Source organism: Simochromis diagramma, unplaced genomic scaffold (genome assembly GCF_900408965.1).
Source record: "Simochromis diagramma unplaced genomic scaffold, fSimDia1.1 OVJJ01000228.1, whole genome shotgun sequence".
Taxonomy (NCBI): domain Eukaryota; kingdom Metazoa; phylum Chordata; class Actinopteri; order Cichliformes; family Cichlidae; genus Simochromis; species Simochromis diagramma.
This window is the reverse complement of record NW_024386873.1, coordinates 981,631-997,955: the sequence shown is the minus strand read 5'-3', so window position 1 is coordinate 997,955 and position 16,325 is coordinate 981,631. Positions and strand designations below refer to the sequence as shown.

General features: G+C 45.2%; 1 protein-coding gene across 1 annotated transcript; it reads right to left on the bottom strand.

The window, feature by feature from the left end:
- Nucleotides 1–7,506: 7,506 nt before the first annotated feature.
- Nucleotides 7,507–16,189, bottom strand: spns1 (spinster homolog 1 (Drosophila)). Its single transcript, XM_040031831.1, has 13 exons — nucleotides 15,734–16,189; nucleotides 13,406–13,624; nucleotides 13,168–13,233; nucleotides 11,737–11,873; nucleotides 11,504–11,655; nucleotides 11,074–11,140; nucleotides 10,843–10,985; nucleotides 9,643–9,795; nucleotides 9,341–9,530; nucleotides 9,047–9,112; nucleotides 8,710–8,808; nucleotides 8,414–8,582; nucleotides 7,507–8,308 (listed from the first exon to the last, which is right to left on the bottom strand). Exons 2-13 carry the CDS (start codon nucleotides 13,614–13,616, stop codon nucleotides 8,241–8,243), a joined length of 1,521 nt encoding a protein of 506 aa, XP_039887765.1. The 5' UTR covers nucleotides 13,617–13,624; nucleotides 15,734–16,189; the 3' UTR covers nucleotides 7,507–8,240.
- Between the last annotated feature and the right edge of the window lie 136 nt (nucleotides 16,190–16,325).

Here is a 16,325-nt window from a genome sequence, read left to right as displayed (position 1 = left end):
CTCCTTCTGCTCAGCGCTCGCGGAGCACAGAGGGGGGAACGAGAAACCCCGGCATCTCTCGGCGAGGGCGCCGGGGGCTTTTTCGTTTCTCTGTGTGGGTCCGGTGTGTGACAGCGAGGCTGGGAGCGATCCCACCTCCATCAGAGCCACCAACCAGCTCAGAACACACCAGTAACACAACCACACCCGACCTTTGACCCTGCTTCACATCCTTACTGTCAAGGTGGCCCCTCAGACACACACACACACACACACACACACACACACACACACACACACACAAACACACACACACAAACACACAAACACACACACACAAACACACACACACACACACACACACACAAACACACACACACACACACACACAGGCATAACAGAACTGAAACAGCAGCATGTCGGAAAACTAAACGATATTTCTGGGAAAAACACGTCGACTGAGCTGGAAACTCGACACATTAAAGTTTCAGAAAACGTGACGAAACTCGTTTATTCAAATGTTTCATCAAAATCATCGAAACTGAAACGAGCAGCAGCGCTGCGAAACGAACGAAAAGCCGGCGTTCGATTCAACGAGCTGCTTGAAACGTTCGTCCACGTCGACCCCGATGCAATCATGTCACTGAAACCACTGCTCGTCATCGTCCTGAGGCTCAGTTTGAACTTCAGCACTGAGCTGTTAGCATGTGGGCACACAGGTGTACCTAATAAAGTGGGCATGACTGTACTTACTGTTGCAGTCGGAGGTGCAGAGGTCATTTTATTTTTAATGTTTGGTTCTGGTTATTGGTCCTCCCCTCACCCCCAGCTGGTTGCAGCAGATGGCCCCGCCCCTCCCTGAGCCTGGTTCTGCTGGAGGTTTCTTCCTGTTAAAAGGGAGTTTTTCTTTCCCACTGTCGCCAAAGTGCTGCTCACAGGGGGTTTTCTGTTGTCTTTGTATTATTGTAGGGTCTTACAGTATAAAGCTCCTTTATTAAATGACAGAACAGTTCTTGTCTTTACTACAGCAGCATTTCCTGTTCTTCTGCAGGGCCTTGATCACAGACGAGGAGATGTTTGGGTCACGCAGCTGGAAGCTTTCAGCAGAAACAATCACATACTGAGATGTGTGGCTGGGCTCTGGGTTTCTGTGTGGGCTGTGATCAAAGAGTTTTCGGGGGGATTTGTCGTGTTTGTCACAGCTGATTGGACCTCTGCCTCATCTGTCCACAGACGGAAATCAGCCTCCAGCTCTCGTTTCTTACCGTCCCTGCACAATAAAGACTTCTAAAGCTTCACGAGCTGGCTGCGTTTCAGACACTGCCTGCAGCCTGGGCAGCAGCACGCTGTCAGCAGCAGGGAGGTAAATACGTTTTGACACATCTGCAGCCAACACAGGAGCTGTGAACGAGTCAGATGTGGCTGAAGGGCCGACCCTCAGCTTCAGGGAACATCTGGGTGATGTGGTCACTGAAGTTTCTGCTCCATCTCTGACCCGTTCGCTTTTTGGGTCTGATGAGGACCTCCATCACCTTCAGTGAACGTCCACCAAACACATGTTCAACACTCAGCTCCCGATCCTTTACTCGTTTTATCGTTAAATAACGAAGGCACAGCCTCACCTGGGCATGAAATCGCTCTCTCGAACCTTTGAAAATGGGTTCGAGAGAGCGAACCTGCTACCCTCCACCCCAAAAACCCATCTCCATAGAGACTGTGTCAGCTCCCAAACAGACGAAAAACAAACTAAAAACCAGCAACAAACAACTTAAACATAAACAATTACAAAGAAAGAACAATACAGTATCCACATCTGAACCAAAGAGTAACACAGTGAAATGTGGATTATTAAATATTAGGTCTCTCTCCTCCAAGTCTCTGTTAGTACATGATTTAATAATTGATCAACAAATTGATTTACTCTGCCTTACAGAAACCTGGTTGCAGCAGGATGATTATGTTAGTTTAAATGAATCAACACCCCCGAGTCATTCTAACTACCAGAAACCTCGAAGCACAGGCCGAGGGGGAGGTGTGGCAGCAATTTTTCACACCAGCCTATTAATCAACCAAAGACCCAGACAGACTTTTAATTCATTTGAAAGCCTGATGCTTAGCCTCGTCCACCCCAGCTGTAAAACTCAGAAACCAGTCTTACTTGTTATCATCTATTGTCCACCTGGGCCTTACACAGAGTTTCTGTCTGATTTCTCAGACTTTATATCTAATTTAGTTCTGAGCTCAGATAAAATAATTATTGTGGGTGATTTTAACATCCATGTAGATGCTAAAAATGACAGCCTCAACATGGCATTTAATCTGTTATTAGACTCAACTGGCTTCTCTCAAAATGTAAAAGAACCCACCCACCACTTTAATCACACTCTAGATCTTGTTTTAACATATGGCATAGAAACTGAACATTTAACAGTGTTTCCTGAAAACCCTCTCCTGTCTGATCATTTCCTGATAACATTTACATTTACAATAATTGATTACACAGCGGTGGAGAGTAGACTTTATCACAGTAGATGTCTTTCTGAAAGCGCTGTAACTAAGTTTAAGAATATAATCCACCCACTGTTATCATCTTCAATGCCCTGTACCAACACAGAGCAGAGCAGCTACCTGAACGCTGCCCCAACAGAGGTCGATTATCTTGTTAATAATTTCACCTCCTCACTATGTATGACTCTGGATACTGTAGCTCCTGTGAAAACTAAGGTCTCTAATCAGAAGTACCTGACTCCGTGGTATAATTCTCAAACACGTAGCCTAAAGCAGATGACTCGTAAGCTGGAGAGTCACAAATTTAGAGGATCATCATTTAGCCTGGAGAAATAGTTTGCTGCTTTATAAGAAAGTCCTCCGCAAAGCCAGAACATCTTACTATTCATCACTGATTGAAGAAAATAAGAACAACCCCAGGTTTCTCTTCAGCTCTGTAGCCAGGCTGACAAAAAGTCAGAGCTCTTTTGAGCCAACAATCCCTTTAACGTTAACTAGTAATGACTTCATGAACTTCTTCACAAATAAAATTTTTATCATTAGAGAAAAAATGACCAATAATCATCCCACAGATGTAATATTATCTACAGCTACTCTTAGTACCATTGATGTTAAGTTAGACTCTTTTTCTCCAATTGATCTTTCTGAGTTAACTTCAATAATTACTTCCTCCAAACCATCAACGTGTCTTTTAGACCCCATTCCTACAAAACTGCTCAAAGAAGTCCTGCCATTAATTAATTCTTCGATCTTAAATATGATCAACCTATCTCTAATAATCAGCTATGTACCACAGGCCTTCAAGCTAGCTGTAGTTAAACCTTTACTCAAAAAGCATCTCTAGACCCAGCAGTCTTAGCTAATTATAGGCCAATCTCCAACCTTCCTTTATATCAAACATCCTTGAAAGAGTAGTTGTCAAACAGCTAAAAGATCATCTGCAGAGGCTTATTTGAAGAGTTTCAGTCAGGTTTCAGAGCTCATCACAGCACAGAAACAGCTTTAGTGAAGGTTACAAATGATCTTCTTATGGCCTCTGACAGTGGACTCATCTCTGTGCTTGTCCTGCTAGACCTCAGTGCAGCGTTCGATACTGTCGACCATAATATCCTATTAGAGCGATTAGAACATGCTGTAGGTATTACAGGTACTGTGCTGCAGTGGTTTGTATCATATCTATCTAATAGACTCCAGTTTGTGCATGTAAATGGAGAGTCCTCTTCACACACTGAGGTTAATTATGGAGTTCCACAGGGTTCAGTGCTAGGACCAATTCTGTTTACATTTCAAATTCAAATTCAAATTTTATTTGTCACGTACACAGTCATACACAGTACGATATGCAGTGAAATGCTTAGACAACTGCTCGTGACCTAAAGAAAAAAAAGAAAAGGCTATGAATAAGATAGGAAATAAATATGAAAATTAAAAAGGGTAAATTTAACTAGGAAGGAATAAAATAAAATATAAAAATTAAAGTTAAAAATGAAATAACTGTACAACACAAATTAGAATGAAGGGTAAATTTAACTGGGAAAGAATAAGATAAAATATATAAATTAAAGTTGAAAATAAAATAACTGTACAACAAAATACACAGTATAGAAATATATAAGAATGTATGAAGAAATATAAATATTATATACACAATAACAGCAGCTGTACAAATATTAACTGGAAATGAAGAATATAATGTCCAGTGTTGTGCAATCCACATTATGTCTTCTGCAGTGCAAATATGCTTAAAGTGATTTAAGTGATGAAGTGAAAACAATGTCCAGAAAGTCCAGTGTGTGTAAGAACTGTATGTGTGGGTCAGTACTGTGTGGTGGTGTGATTGAGAGACCGTATCGCCTGCGGGAAGAAGCTCCTCCTCAGTCTCTCTGTGTTGGTCTTCAGGGAGCGGAATCGCTTTCCTGACCTCAACAGAGAGAACAGTCTGTTGTTGGGATGGCTGAGGTCCTTCACGATCTTCCTGGCCTTGGTCCAGCACCGCCTGCTGTAGATTGAGTGCAGGTCAGGGAGCTCGGAGCGGATGGTGCGCTCAGCTGACCGCACAACCCTCTGTAGAGCTCGTCTGTCCTGCATGGTGCTGTTCCCGAACCAGGTTAAGATGTTTCCCGTCAGGATGCTCTCTATGGTGCACGAGTAAAAGTTCCTGAGCACCTTGGAGGGCAGTTGGAAGTCTCTCAAGCGTCTGAGGTAGTAGAGACGCTGACGGGCCTTTTTCATCACGGTGTTGATGTGACAGGACCATGACAGGTCCTGCGTGATGTGAACTCCGAGGTATTTGAAGCTGTCCACTCTCTCCACTGGGCACTCGTTGATGACGGGGGTCTGGTAGTTCCTCTCCTGCTTAGTGCTGAAGTCCACTATCAGCTCCTTTGTCTTACTGTCGTTTAGAAGGAGGTTGTTCCTCTGGCACCAGTTCTCCAGATTCCTAATCTCCTTCATTATACATGCTTCCCTTAGGCAGCATCATTAGAAGACATAGCATACATTTACACTGCTATGCAGATGACACCCAGCTCTATCTGTCCATGCAACCAGATAACACACACCAATGAGTTAAACTGCAGGAATGTCTCAAAGACATAAAGACCTGGATGGCCGCTAACTTTCTGCTTCTTAATTCAGATCAAACTGAGGTTATTGTACTCGGCCCTGAAAATCTTAGAAATATGGTATCTAACCAGATTCTTACTCTGGATGGCATTACCTTGGCCCCCAGTAAGGCTGTGAGGAACCTTGGAGTCATTTTTGACCAGGACATGTCCTTCAATGCACATATTAAACAAATATGTAAGACTGCTTTCTTCCATTTGTGCAACATCTCTAAAATTAGAAATATCCTGTCTCAGAGTGACGCTGAAAAACTAGTTCATGCATTTATTACTTCCAGGCTGGACGACTGTAATTCATTATTATCAGGATGTCCAAAAAACTCCCTGAAAAGCCTTCAGTTAATCCAAAATGCTGCAGCAAGAGTCCTGACAGGGACTAGAAAGAGAGAGCAGATTTCTCCTGTTTTGGCTTCCTGTTAAATCCAGAATTCAAAATCCTGCTCCTCACATACAAGGTCTTAAATAATCAGGCCCCATCTTATCTTAATGACCTTGTAGTACCATATCACCCTATTAGAGCACTTCGCTCTCGCTCTGCAGGCCTACTTGTTGTTCCTAGAGTATTTAAAGTAGAATGGGAGGCAGAGCCTTCAGTTTTCAGGCCCCTCTTCTGTGGAACCAGCTTCCAGTTTGGATTAAGGAGACAGACACTATCTCTACTTTCAAGATTAGGCTTCAAACTTTCGTTTTTGCTAAAGCATATAGTTAGGGCTGGACCAGGTGACCCTGAATCCTCCCTTAGTTATGCTGCAATAGACGTAGGCTGCCGGGGGATTCCCATGATGCACTGGGTGTTTCGTCTTCACTCACTATGTGTTAACAGACCTCTCTGCATTGAATCATATCTGTTATTAACCTCTGTCTCTCTTCCACAGCATGTCTTTATCCTGTCTTCCTTCTCTCACACCAACCAATCACAGCAGATGGCCCCGCCCCTCCCTGAGCCTGGTTCTGCTGGAGGTTTCTTCCCTGGAGGGCAGGGATAGCTCAGTAGGTAGAGTGGTGGCCCCATGATCGGAAGGGCGGGGGTTCGATTCCCCTGAACAGCTATCCTGAGGTACCCCTGAGCAAGGTACCGTCCCTACACACTGCTCCCCGGGCGCCAATGGCTGCCCACTGCTTCACTGAGTGAATGGGTTAAATGCAGAGAGGGATTTTCCCCACGGGGACCAATAAAGTACACTTTCTTCTTCTCTCTTTCTGTTAAAACGGAGTTTTTCCTTCCCACTGTCGCCAAAGTGCTGCTCATAGGGGGTCATATGATTGTTGGGTTTTTCTCTGTATGTATTATTGTAGGGTCGACCTTACAATAGAAAGTGCCTGTTGTTATGATTTGGCGCTGTATAAATAAAATTGAATTGAATAAAAGTCTAAACAGTTAATAAACATTTTTATGAACCTTGTGATCAGAGGTGAAATCCTCAGTCACATCATGATCCTCTGTGGATCTCTCCACGTGAAGCTCCAAGTTTTTAAACAGAGAAGCTGATAAAACTATGTTGTCAAAGAAAGAAGCAAAGTTACTGCATCCAGCCAGAAACCGTCCTGCACCGACATCAGGCGGCGGTGGGCGTGTCGGGTTACCTGCGTGAGCCCGGCTCACCGCGTCAGCCCGTCTGTACGGTAACGGCACCATCGACTGTTTCCTGTGGCAGCAGGTGGAGCAGGCCCGGGACTCCGCCTGCATCCTCCACGTCATGGATGCAAAATTAAATCAATAATATTTTGTTGTAAACAGCTGAACGACAAAACTTTGTAATACAAAGTCAAGAGTCAAAAATCAAATTTAAAACATATTTCTGGTCATTTTGTGACATCACAGAAATTTATTTCAACTTTGATAAAGATGTTTTTATAAATGTTACAAAAAAAATATAAAAACTCGTTTTGATCGTTTTGGTCAAAACAAAACATTTTTTCCACTTTTGACATCATGTAAAATACAATTTAGCATTTAGCTAATTTGATACTTTTTAAAAGTCATTCTAACATATTGATCAGTTTTAATATTTAATTCAACAATAATGTAAGTAAAGCTGCTATACTTAACACTAAAAGTATTTAATAAAATAATGACTGTAGTAGTTGATTAATATAAAATTATTTTAATTTAAGTGTAATATACAAATATTGTTTTTATTTATCTAAAACTTCTTCATTATCGTGGACTTTAAATTATTTGACACAAATATTTATCATTTTTATTGTGTGTGTGTGTGTGTGTGTGTGTGTGTGTGTGTGTGTGTGTGTGTGTATATATATATATATATATATATGAATGAATGAATGATAGTTAGGATATGCTTTTGCTAGATTATTGATTGTTAAATGAATTATCAGAACGTCGACGCACAGCTGTGATCATAAACATTTCCATTGTAAACACACACAAACAGCAGGTTCATTTTCCTTTAATAATTCAGAAAAGTTCAGAAAAATTATTCGAGGTTAACATTCAGTGAAAAGCCATTTCCTCCTGGGGGGGGGGGGACGACGACAACCGTAACCATGGAGTCAGAGTCACCACGGACAGTTTTCATGTGTCAGTCATGTTGGAAGGAAAATGTAATAAAAGCATTTCAAAAAACTGAAAATTACATGTTTACAGTGTCCGGGGATGGGGTCAGAGGTCAGGGGTCAGGCCTGGGGTCGGGGGCTGACATGGGATTCAAATAGAGGCTCTTTAAAACCATGAGAGGTGAAACGGTCGAGGCGCTGAAGGAAACAGGAGAGAGTTAGTGTTCTAACTAAAACAGCTCAAACGCGCTTATCAAAGTGATTAACGAAGCTTCTGCTGGAAAGACGCGAGAGCACGACGTCATCCGTCTTTCTGCCTCCGGGCTGATCACAGATCAGCTGCTGAGTGATGACAGTGGGGTCAGTAAAGTCCACGGAGCAGCTTCGGTCGAGTCTCGACGCCATACGCGCTCTGAAACGTGGCCGCCGAGCCGAGAAGCGTGCTAAAGAACACGCTCTCCTCAAGCCTTCCTGGCAGAAAAGGTTATAAAAAGTAATCAAATCTGCAAAAATAAGAAGTGTCCTGAAGCGTTTCTGCACGGCAGAGAGTCTGCGACACCGACAGGTGAGACACAACCAGCCGCAGGTGGAGAAGAACCTCCACCAGGTTCCTCAGATCAGGACGCTGGACACCGGAACCCGGGTGGAGCGCCCGCTTTTCGGCACCACGATCGGCTCATCTGTTAAAAACAAACAAACACGACAAGTGTTAGGAGTCACGGCAGAAATGATGTCACAATTTCACCTCCAATCAGCTGCGAGCACAACACACAGGGGCGTCTCACCTGTGGGGGCGTAGTTCTCGGCTCGCTCGCGGTCTCTTTCGATGTAGACTGCGGTGCCGAGGAAGAAAGCTCCGCCCACCACAGCCACAAAGGCGCAGAGCAGCATGGAGAACTGCAGAGACCGAAACTGCCACAGGAAGGAGTCGTTCTTCCTCAGAGAGTCGGAGATCTGACACAGGAAGAGGAGGGGCCAATGTTCAAGATGGACGTCGATCATCAGTCAGCAACAACAGCCTGTGTGTGTGTGTGTGTGTGTGTGTGTGTGTGTGTGTGTGTGTGTGTGTGTGTGTACGTACCACTCCTATCAGGTAGGGACTTCCTGCGTCTCCCAGCAGGTGAGACACGACGATCTGCAGAGCCTCGGCTGTGGAGCGTCGAGTGGGGACGACTACGTACTGAAACAGACGGAGAATCACTCGTCGTCTTCACTTTCTTTAATATTGTAAATTCTGCATTTTAGATTCTGCATCAGCCAATCACATTTAGCTGTAATCAAATTCATTTGGTTGCTTTCAATTATTTTCATTTTTTTCCAAATCCAATCTCGACACACGAGGCGTCATGTCACCATCACGAGCTATCTGTGAGTAATCAGGAAGTTCGTGTTCGAGTCCAACAGGAGACATCTCTCACCAGAAGAATATCCGCCACGATGGCCCAGTTCATGGACAGGAACGTCTCCCCGAAGAAAATGAAGACCTGGAGGGACGAACAGAAAAGATATCAACGAACAACCAGCAGGTGGAGCTGTTCTAAAGGTGTGTCGGCCATCTTTGTGTCGTGATTAATGCTGAAACTCAAACACTGACACCTCCCACGACCCTCTGACTGCCCAGATGGATGCATGTATGGAGGCTGGGCGTTAAATGGTGACGGGTGCGTGGACGGGTGCGTGGACGGGTGGCTGCGATTCTATGCAGGACTCACATATGTTGCGACGGTGCTCGCCTGGGCAAACATGATGGCGAGGTAGAGGAACGGTGCACAGAGGAGCAGACCGGCGGCACAGACCAGCGGGTCGGCTCGGGCCGTCTTCTTCCTCAGCTGTCGGCTCACCTGCACGCCGCTGGCCACACCCAGCACGCCGGTGACACAGGTGATGGCCCCAAAAATCAGACTTGAGGAGGAAAAAAAACCCCAAACCATCAGGATGCTGCATTCCTCCATCGAGGTCGAATTTAACGAGTAACCGCCCGCCCCGCCCACCTCAGGTGTAGAGTCACGTTTACCTGTCTGAGGACTCGCAATGAGCCTCCATGCAGGGAGCCCTCTCCCCGTTGAAGACGGCCGCCCTGAAGAGGAACGTTGGCGCCCAGAGAGCCAGAGAGCCCGTCACAAACGCCACGGCCGTGAAGCCGAACGTGGACAACATGAAGCTGCGGCTGCGGAGGAGAGAGATGGAAACCAGCTGAACGTCAAAGCATTAAAACTACGGTATGGCTTTACCAAAGAGACGCCGTGACAGAACGGCGTGGGCGCGGCTGTTTTGGGGGGAGGAGAGTATTTAAGTGAATCATCGTGTGGATGTCTGAGAACTGTGAACGTGACAGCAAAGCTCTTCCTCTGCCCTCTAACCCTTCACTGAGTCCTCATCCTCAGAGTTTAACACATATCCCAGTATTACAGCACTGTGACGAAACCAGAACCAAGCTGGACGCGGCCGTCAGAGGGAGCAGAGTCCCGTTATTAAACCCAGTGAGTGGGTGAGTGTGCACAACAGCATCTGTGTGCTTTTCCTCAGCAGCGCACACGTCAGATATCACTCTTTTGTTTCCGAGTCTCAGTATTCAGTCCGTTACGCGCCATGAAGAAATGTAACGTAGGATCGTGTTGTTCACTGGGAGTAGTCGTGGATGTTGCCCACAGGCGTCTGTTCACAGGGTCGAGATCTGATGGGAACCTAAAAGCTGCTCAGACTTCAGGTTTATAAGGCGACCCGTCAGATTGACCCGGAGAACAGCTCCTCCGCCCTCTAACCGAAGACTTCACCCTCCTATCAGAAACGTGACTCAGCTGGCTTCCCTTGGCCTGAGCTGCCACGCTGTGTTCAGAGGGAACCGCATATTTAAAACCTGCAATTACACAATTACTCAGGCCCTCATCGCGTTTGCTCATTTTTGACCCGGTCATTTGCGTTTGGTAGTTTGAGTCGGTCATTACTGAAACGAGCTGGCTGTGTCCTTGTTTAGCCCACGAACAGCAGACCAGAACCTTCCTCTCCCATCAGGACGAGACCGCAGCTTCGCGCCGAGTCGTTGTCGAGATATTCAGAGCCTGCAGCTCACTGCAGCATGCATGTTTCTGACTGATGGATGGAGACGATGTGATCAGTGATGGAGATTCTGTCGAACGCGACTTTATATTCTGAGCCTAGAAATAAGCTGTAATAACTGAGGCCAGAGCGTCTTCTGAGAATAGCGGTGACCTACTTCTTGCTGAGGTCACGCAGGTCGGCGAGCCAGCTGGTCTGGTGCAGGCGATTCTCGGGTCGGGCCTCGACGGCTCCTCGTTTCGGCTCCTTCACCACAAACAGCAGCAGCAGCACGGCGATCAGCCCCAAACCCGGAGTCACCTGAAGGAGGAAGGACAACGCAAACGCTCATCAGCTGGGGGAAACAGCAGGAGACCACACAGCTGCAGCAGATGTTTGTCTGGCTCACCCGCAGCGCCCAGTGCCAGTCCTTCGCCCTGCTGCTGACCTGCGAGCCGACGATGTAGCCGAGACCGCTGACGGGAGGAGGAGACAAAGAGAGGTCAGCTATTCACACTTCCTGTGTGACAATGACAACTCCCAGGAAGTTCATTCATGCTAACCACATAAACATTTTTATTTTTAGTCACTTTTAAAGCAAAAGTTGTGGAACGATACAAACAGAACACTGAATATTTAATCATATCAATAATAATGATTAATAATAGTAAATGTAGTAACAAAGACTGCGAGGGAAGTTTAATGACATGGATTTTTCAGGTGTGATTTAATAAACACCAATAATATAAAGATTTAATTTAGTTAGAATTTTGAGTTTTTTCTTTCTGGATCATCGTTACATGTCGAGTGAAAGTTAAAGTTAACACGTCTGCAGCTACCTGCCGACAGGGATGGCAAAATAAAAGATGGAGAGCATGTTGGTCCTCTTGCCCTTCACGTAGAGGTCGGCGATGATGGTCGGGGCGATGGTGGAGTAGCTGGCCTCGCCGACGCCGACCAGGCCTCGAGTCAGCAGCAGCGCCCAGAAGTGCTGCGGCAGGAGAACACGTGCGTTTGTGGACATTTAAACCTTCACAAAAGTTTTCCTCCTGAGTTCAAACACTTCTCTCACCTCTTCGGGCGTGTAGGAGCTGGCGAGCGTCACCAGCGACCAGAACGTTATGCCGCCGCTCATGATGTACTTCCTGTTGTACCTGTCGCCCAGGTAACCAAACACAGGAGCCAGGAACATGTAGCTGCAGATAAAAACTGGAAGGAAGCGCAAAGGTGACCGAAAACGTGACCAAAGAACACCTGTGGTCATGTGACTGCAGTCAGTATTTACCAGTAACTGTGAGACAGAAAAACCCTGTCCCACAGCACAGGTGCACTCGAGAAGGTTTGCATTTAGGTTCGTTTATGGTTCCAACATGAAGACCACTTCTACCAACGTGCCAGACACGTGTCGGTCGCCAACTCTGTGAAGTGAACGACGCGAGCGGGGTTTTTTTTTTTTCTTTTTTTTTTCTCTCTCTCGCACTTTTTCTGCACGCAGCCTTGTGCTTTGCGCTGGGCAGAGGGGGGAGGGGCGGTAGTTACACCCAGTAGCACAAGAACAGAGCGGGAGGGAGAGAGAGAGCCAGGGACAACAAGGTCACATTAGAAAGGTATAGTAAAGGATTCAGAAAGTTTATTCATGCAGGTCCATATGACAGAGAATGTGCATCTTCTTTTTGTTTTCATATTTTAATTTATATTTTATTGTGTTGTGGTTTGCAGTGTTTTGTGTTGTTTCACTTTAAATTTGTTTAAAAGGAAAAAGCTGAAAATTTAAATAGTTGGTTTTTGTATTAAATGATTTATTTATTACATTTTATGTGGAGTGAATAAATAAAGTATATTTACGGTGGCCCCTACAGACAAAACACGTACAAAACACAACAGCAGTGCTCCAGGATGCTAGGGGGCAGTGTGGAGCTTTTGTTACCTAGAGGCTACACAAGCCAGGAAGTACCAACGACCGGATTTGGTGTGTGGTAGTAACAGGTACATGAACATTTTTTTTTTAAAATTATTTGAATATATATGAGTGCTTGTGTATAAATACACAAACAATACACACATGCTTTCAATTGTGTCATTTAAGTGATCTAGTAGCTCTGCTTTGAAGTTCAGTTCAAGCTAGAAATGTGTTTTGGAGTTTGTACGTGTTTTGTCTCTAAGGGCCACCGCATATATTTATATATAAACATATGTAAATAAAACCACGTTTTTTTTTTTTCACATCAGTAATTCCTTTTGTGCTTAATTTTATATTGTTGTTGGTAATAAATTAATTAAAGCAACAAAACAACCTGAAGAGCCGGTTCTCTAAAAACAGCCGTCACTACAACGTGCACAAATTCTTTAGTCTGACGCTCAGTCAAGTAACACGTGACCATAACCATTAGCAGCTCATCGTGTTTGTCTGCAGCAACATTTGTGCTGAAAATGGAAAGAAAACTTTCTTTTCATGAAACATAAGTCCTGCTACATGATGAGGGGGTGGAGTTCTCCTCCTTACCTGTTTGAAGTAAGCCAGACTCTGTGTCGCTGATCCCAAAGTAGTGCTCTATGTCAGGGAGAACACCTGGTGGACAAAACAAACGTCATTTACTTCACTCATATTTCACTCACCTGCACCTCTGGCATCAGAAGCAGGTGTTACAGAAATAACTTCCACGCATGCATTGGACCAACACGTGAATCTTCGCACGCATCGCTCACGTGAATGTGAACAAACGTCCCCGGCAGCAGCGTACCTGCCACGGTGAACCTGTCCATGTAGTTGAGCAGGTTGATGTAGCAGAGGACGAAGACGATCACCAACGCCCGGCCTCTGGACACCCCGCTGGGCGACTCCTCATCTGGCTGCTGATTGGCCGTCGCGGTGCCCTGATCCTCCGGACCTTCCGCCTCGCTGTCAGAGGAGAAGAACGGAGCAGAGTCCGACATCGGCTCGCCTCGAGACATGGCCGCCGCTGGAGAGAGATCAGATTATTACTCACTGATCCGTCGCACTGACCCGCGGGGGCCACAGGGCCCCGTTCTGGGTCCTCTGCCAGACGGACGCTTCACTAAATCCTCCTTCTACCGGTGGTTCAGTCCGTTTGTTAGCAGCATCGCTCAAACAGGTGTGACCTGGAGTCATGTGGCCAAGCATCGTCAGCTGTGCTCGGAGCATGTTTTTACCCGACTATCCTGTTTGTAAGCAGTACGACTCAAAAAGGTCTGAACAGAATTACATGAGGCGTGGCTTAACCTGACCTATCAGCGGTTACAGATATGCATTTGGGAATTTGTTGGGAGGATTCTTTAGCAGTTAGAGGAAACTGACAATGTTTGCAAACGGATCCAAACTGATATCCGACATCGCTCACCTGCAGCAGACAGCAGGAAGTGACAGAGTCACGCAACAGCGAGTGTGAAATGTTTGCTTTCCATGAACAGCTCGTCGAACGCGATGTTCTTCCTTCGTTGGCAGTTATACTGCTCACAGAGCAGAACTACATGGATACAGTTAATATGTGTATGAAGCCTAAAAGTGCAAACGCGTCTTCAAAGAAGGTGAAACAGCTGACTGATTTCAGCTGCTTCTTTTTGAGACATTGTTGTTTTTCAGCTCCATGTGAAGTTTGTGTAAATGGTGGTGTTCATGTTTCCACATGCAGAGGAGGTGAACGCTGAAAAGTGGCTGGAAAATCCAGTTTATCTACTGGTGCGGTTCTTGAAACTTCCGGGTGAACACATGACGCCGTACTCGCAAACCTGCTCCGGCAGCAGAAAGCTCTGCAGGAGCTCCGAGGATGAAGGCAGGAGAAGAGGAAGAAGCGGAGAAAGGAGAAGCTGACCGAGTGAAACCGCGGCCATGTGACGCTCTACACGAGCACAATCTGCTGACACGGTGAACATCAAACGCTCTGCCGCTCTTTTCTTTTTGTTTTGACTTTATTGAATTAAAAGTGCGACTCTGAGGTGGTCCATCTCTCCCTCTGCTCAAATAAAGGCACTTGGACATCAGAGGAGTGGAACTGAATGCTGGCTTTATGACTATGATTACATGCAAATAAACTGAAACAGTCCAGCTACTGGACTACTCCACCAACCACCACCCTGGACTCTGTTCAGCACCAGTCGTCCATCCTTACTGCTCTTAAATGAGCTCATATTTGATTCAGGCTGATGTTTTGCTTTCATACAGAAGGAAGTGCTCCTGTTAAGTGACTCCAATAAAGATAAGACATGTCCAGGTGACCCTTTGCTCATCTTATTGATCAGTGGATGATTGGATCCTCATCAATACCAGGGTGCTGCTGCTGCTCTGCACTCGTGCACAAGTCAACAAAAGGCTGTTTGAACAAGGCAGCAGCTGACGAGGTTAAAGGAGAGCGAGCACAGCACCAAACTCCATTCAAATGTCTCACACTTTTTCTATTTTGCTAATAAACGTCATTCAGCTTCAACACGTTCTCAGGAATCTTGACATAAATTCAATATTAATGTTTAAACTGTGTTTAAACTGTGCTCCAATCTCCATTCAACATGTTCCCAATTAGGAACTTTACTTTTAAAAGGCTGAAAGAAGATTAAAGGTCTTAAAACTCGCTTCGTAATCATCACAGCTGTGTTTGTTCTGCCATCAAAGATAATAACAGTTAATTATATTGACCTGAAATGTGTTTTAATACCTTTTAATGCGTGCTGCGTTAAATTCGGCTCTTTTATTACAGAGTTAGGAAATGTAGGTACAGCCAGGCAGCAAAGCCCGAACACCAAAGAACATGCAAAAAAAACCTTTTATGTTACTTTTTTATCAGCTGAGATTTTTCAGAGCACATTTTAAACCTCTGCTGATAAATTCGGTTAACATTTGATTACATTTTTAAACGCGTTTTGTTTTAGCGGAGATTAAATGATAAGTTCTTGAAGGCTTCTTTAAGTAAATCACCGAGCGGTCAGCGCTGATAAACGAGTCAGGAGCAGTAAAATCTAATTATCTCCGATAAGGAAAAATCAAAGCCACCCTAAATTCACTGTTTTTTAAATGGACCTCTGCAGAGCAGGTCTGTGGGCCCGCTGTTGTTGTTTACCTGTGAGGATGAGTCAGGCAGGCGCTTCTTCTTCTTCTCTGCTCCAAATCTTCACTTCCTCTCACAAAGCTAAGAGCTCGTGACAGACTCCATCCTGACGCCGTCAAACAGAAACACGAGCCGTGCGCCGGGTTAGAGACGTTAACGCCAACGAAGCGTTTAAAGCCCGACGCTCCAGGACAGACGCTTCTTTCCCGGCGCCATGACACCTCTGACGGCCACTTCCGCTCACATGACGCCATGACCCGCTTACCGAAAGTCACGTGACAGAATCAATCCCGCGATCAGCCGTGATGTGAGTGGGTGGAGAAGCTGATAGTGCTTCAGTAATGTTCCGTGGATTTATCTCCAACCGTGAAGTGACGCAGAGTGGGTCCTCCTCCACCCGCTGATAGAAACATTATTTTTTTTAACAGTAAAACTGGGTGGAGGCTGCTTATGTCCGCTTTCATGTTTTAAATCAGGATTTGTTTTTGGTAACTTTATTTCTCATAAAACCGAAATAAAAACAAACATTTCTTAAATAGTGAATTTAAATGATAATAATAATAATAATAATAATAATAATAAAATTGAACTTTTTTTTGTTGGC

Bases quoted from the DNA above. Each gene is read 5' to 3' on its own strand.
- spns1 (XM_040031831.1), bottom strand. From the start codon at position 13,616: ATGTCTCGAGGCGAGCCGATGTCGGACTCTGCTCCGTTCTTCTCCTCT. The intron at 13,234-13,405 runs GTACGCTGCTGC...TTTGTCCACCAG, and splicing joins GGACAGGTTCACCGTGGCAG to GTGTTCTCCCTGACATAGAG. The intron at 9,531-9,642 runs GTAAACGTGACT...TTCCTCCTCAAG, and splicing joins CATTGCGAGTCCTCAGACAG to TCTGATTTTTGGGGCCATCA.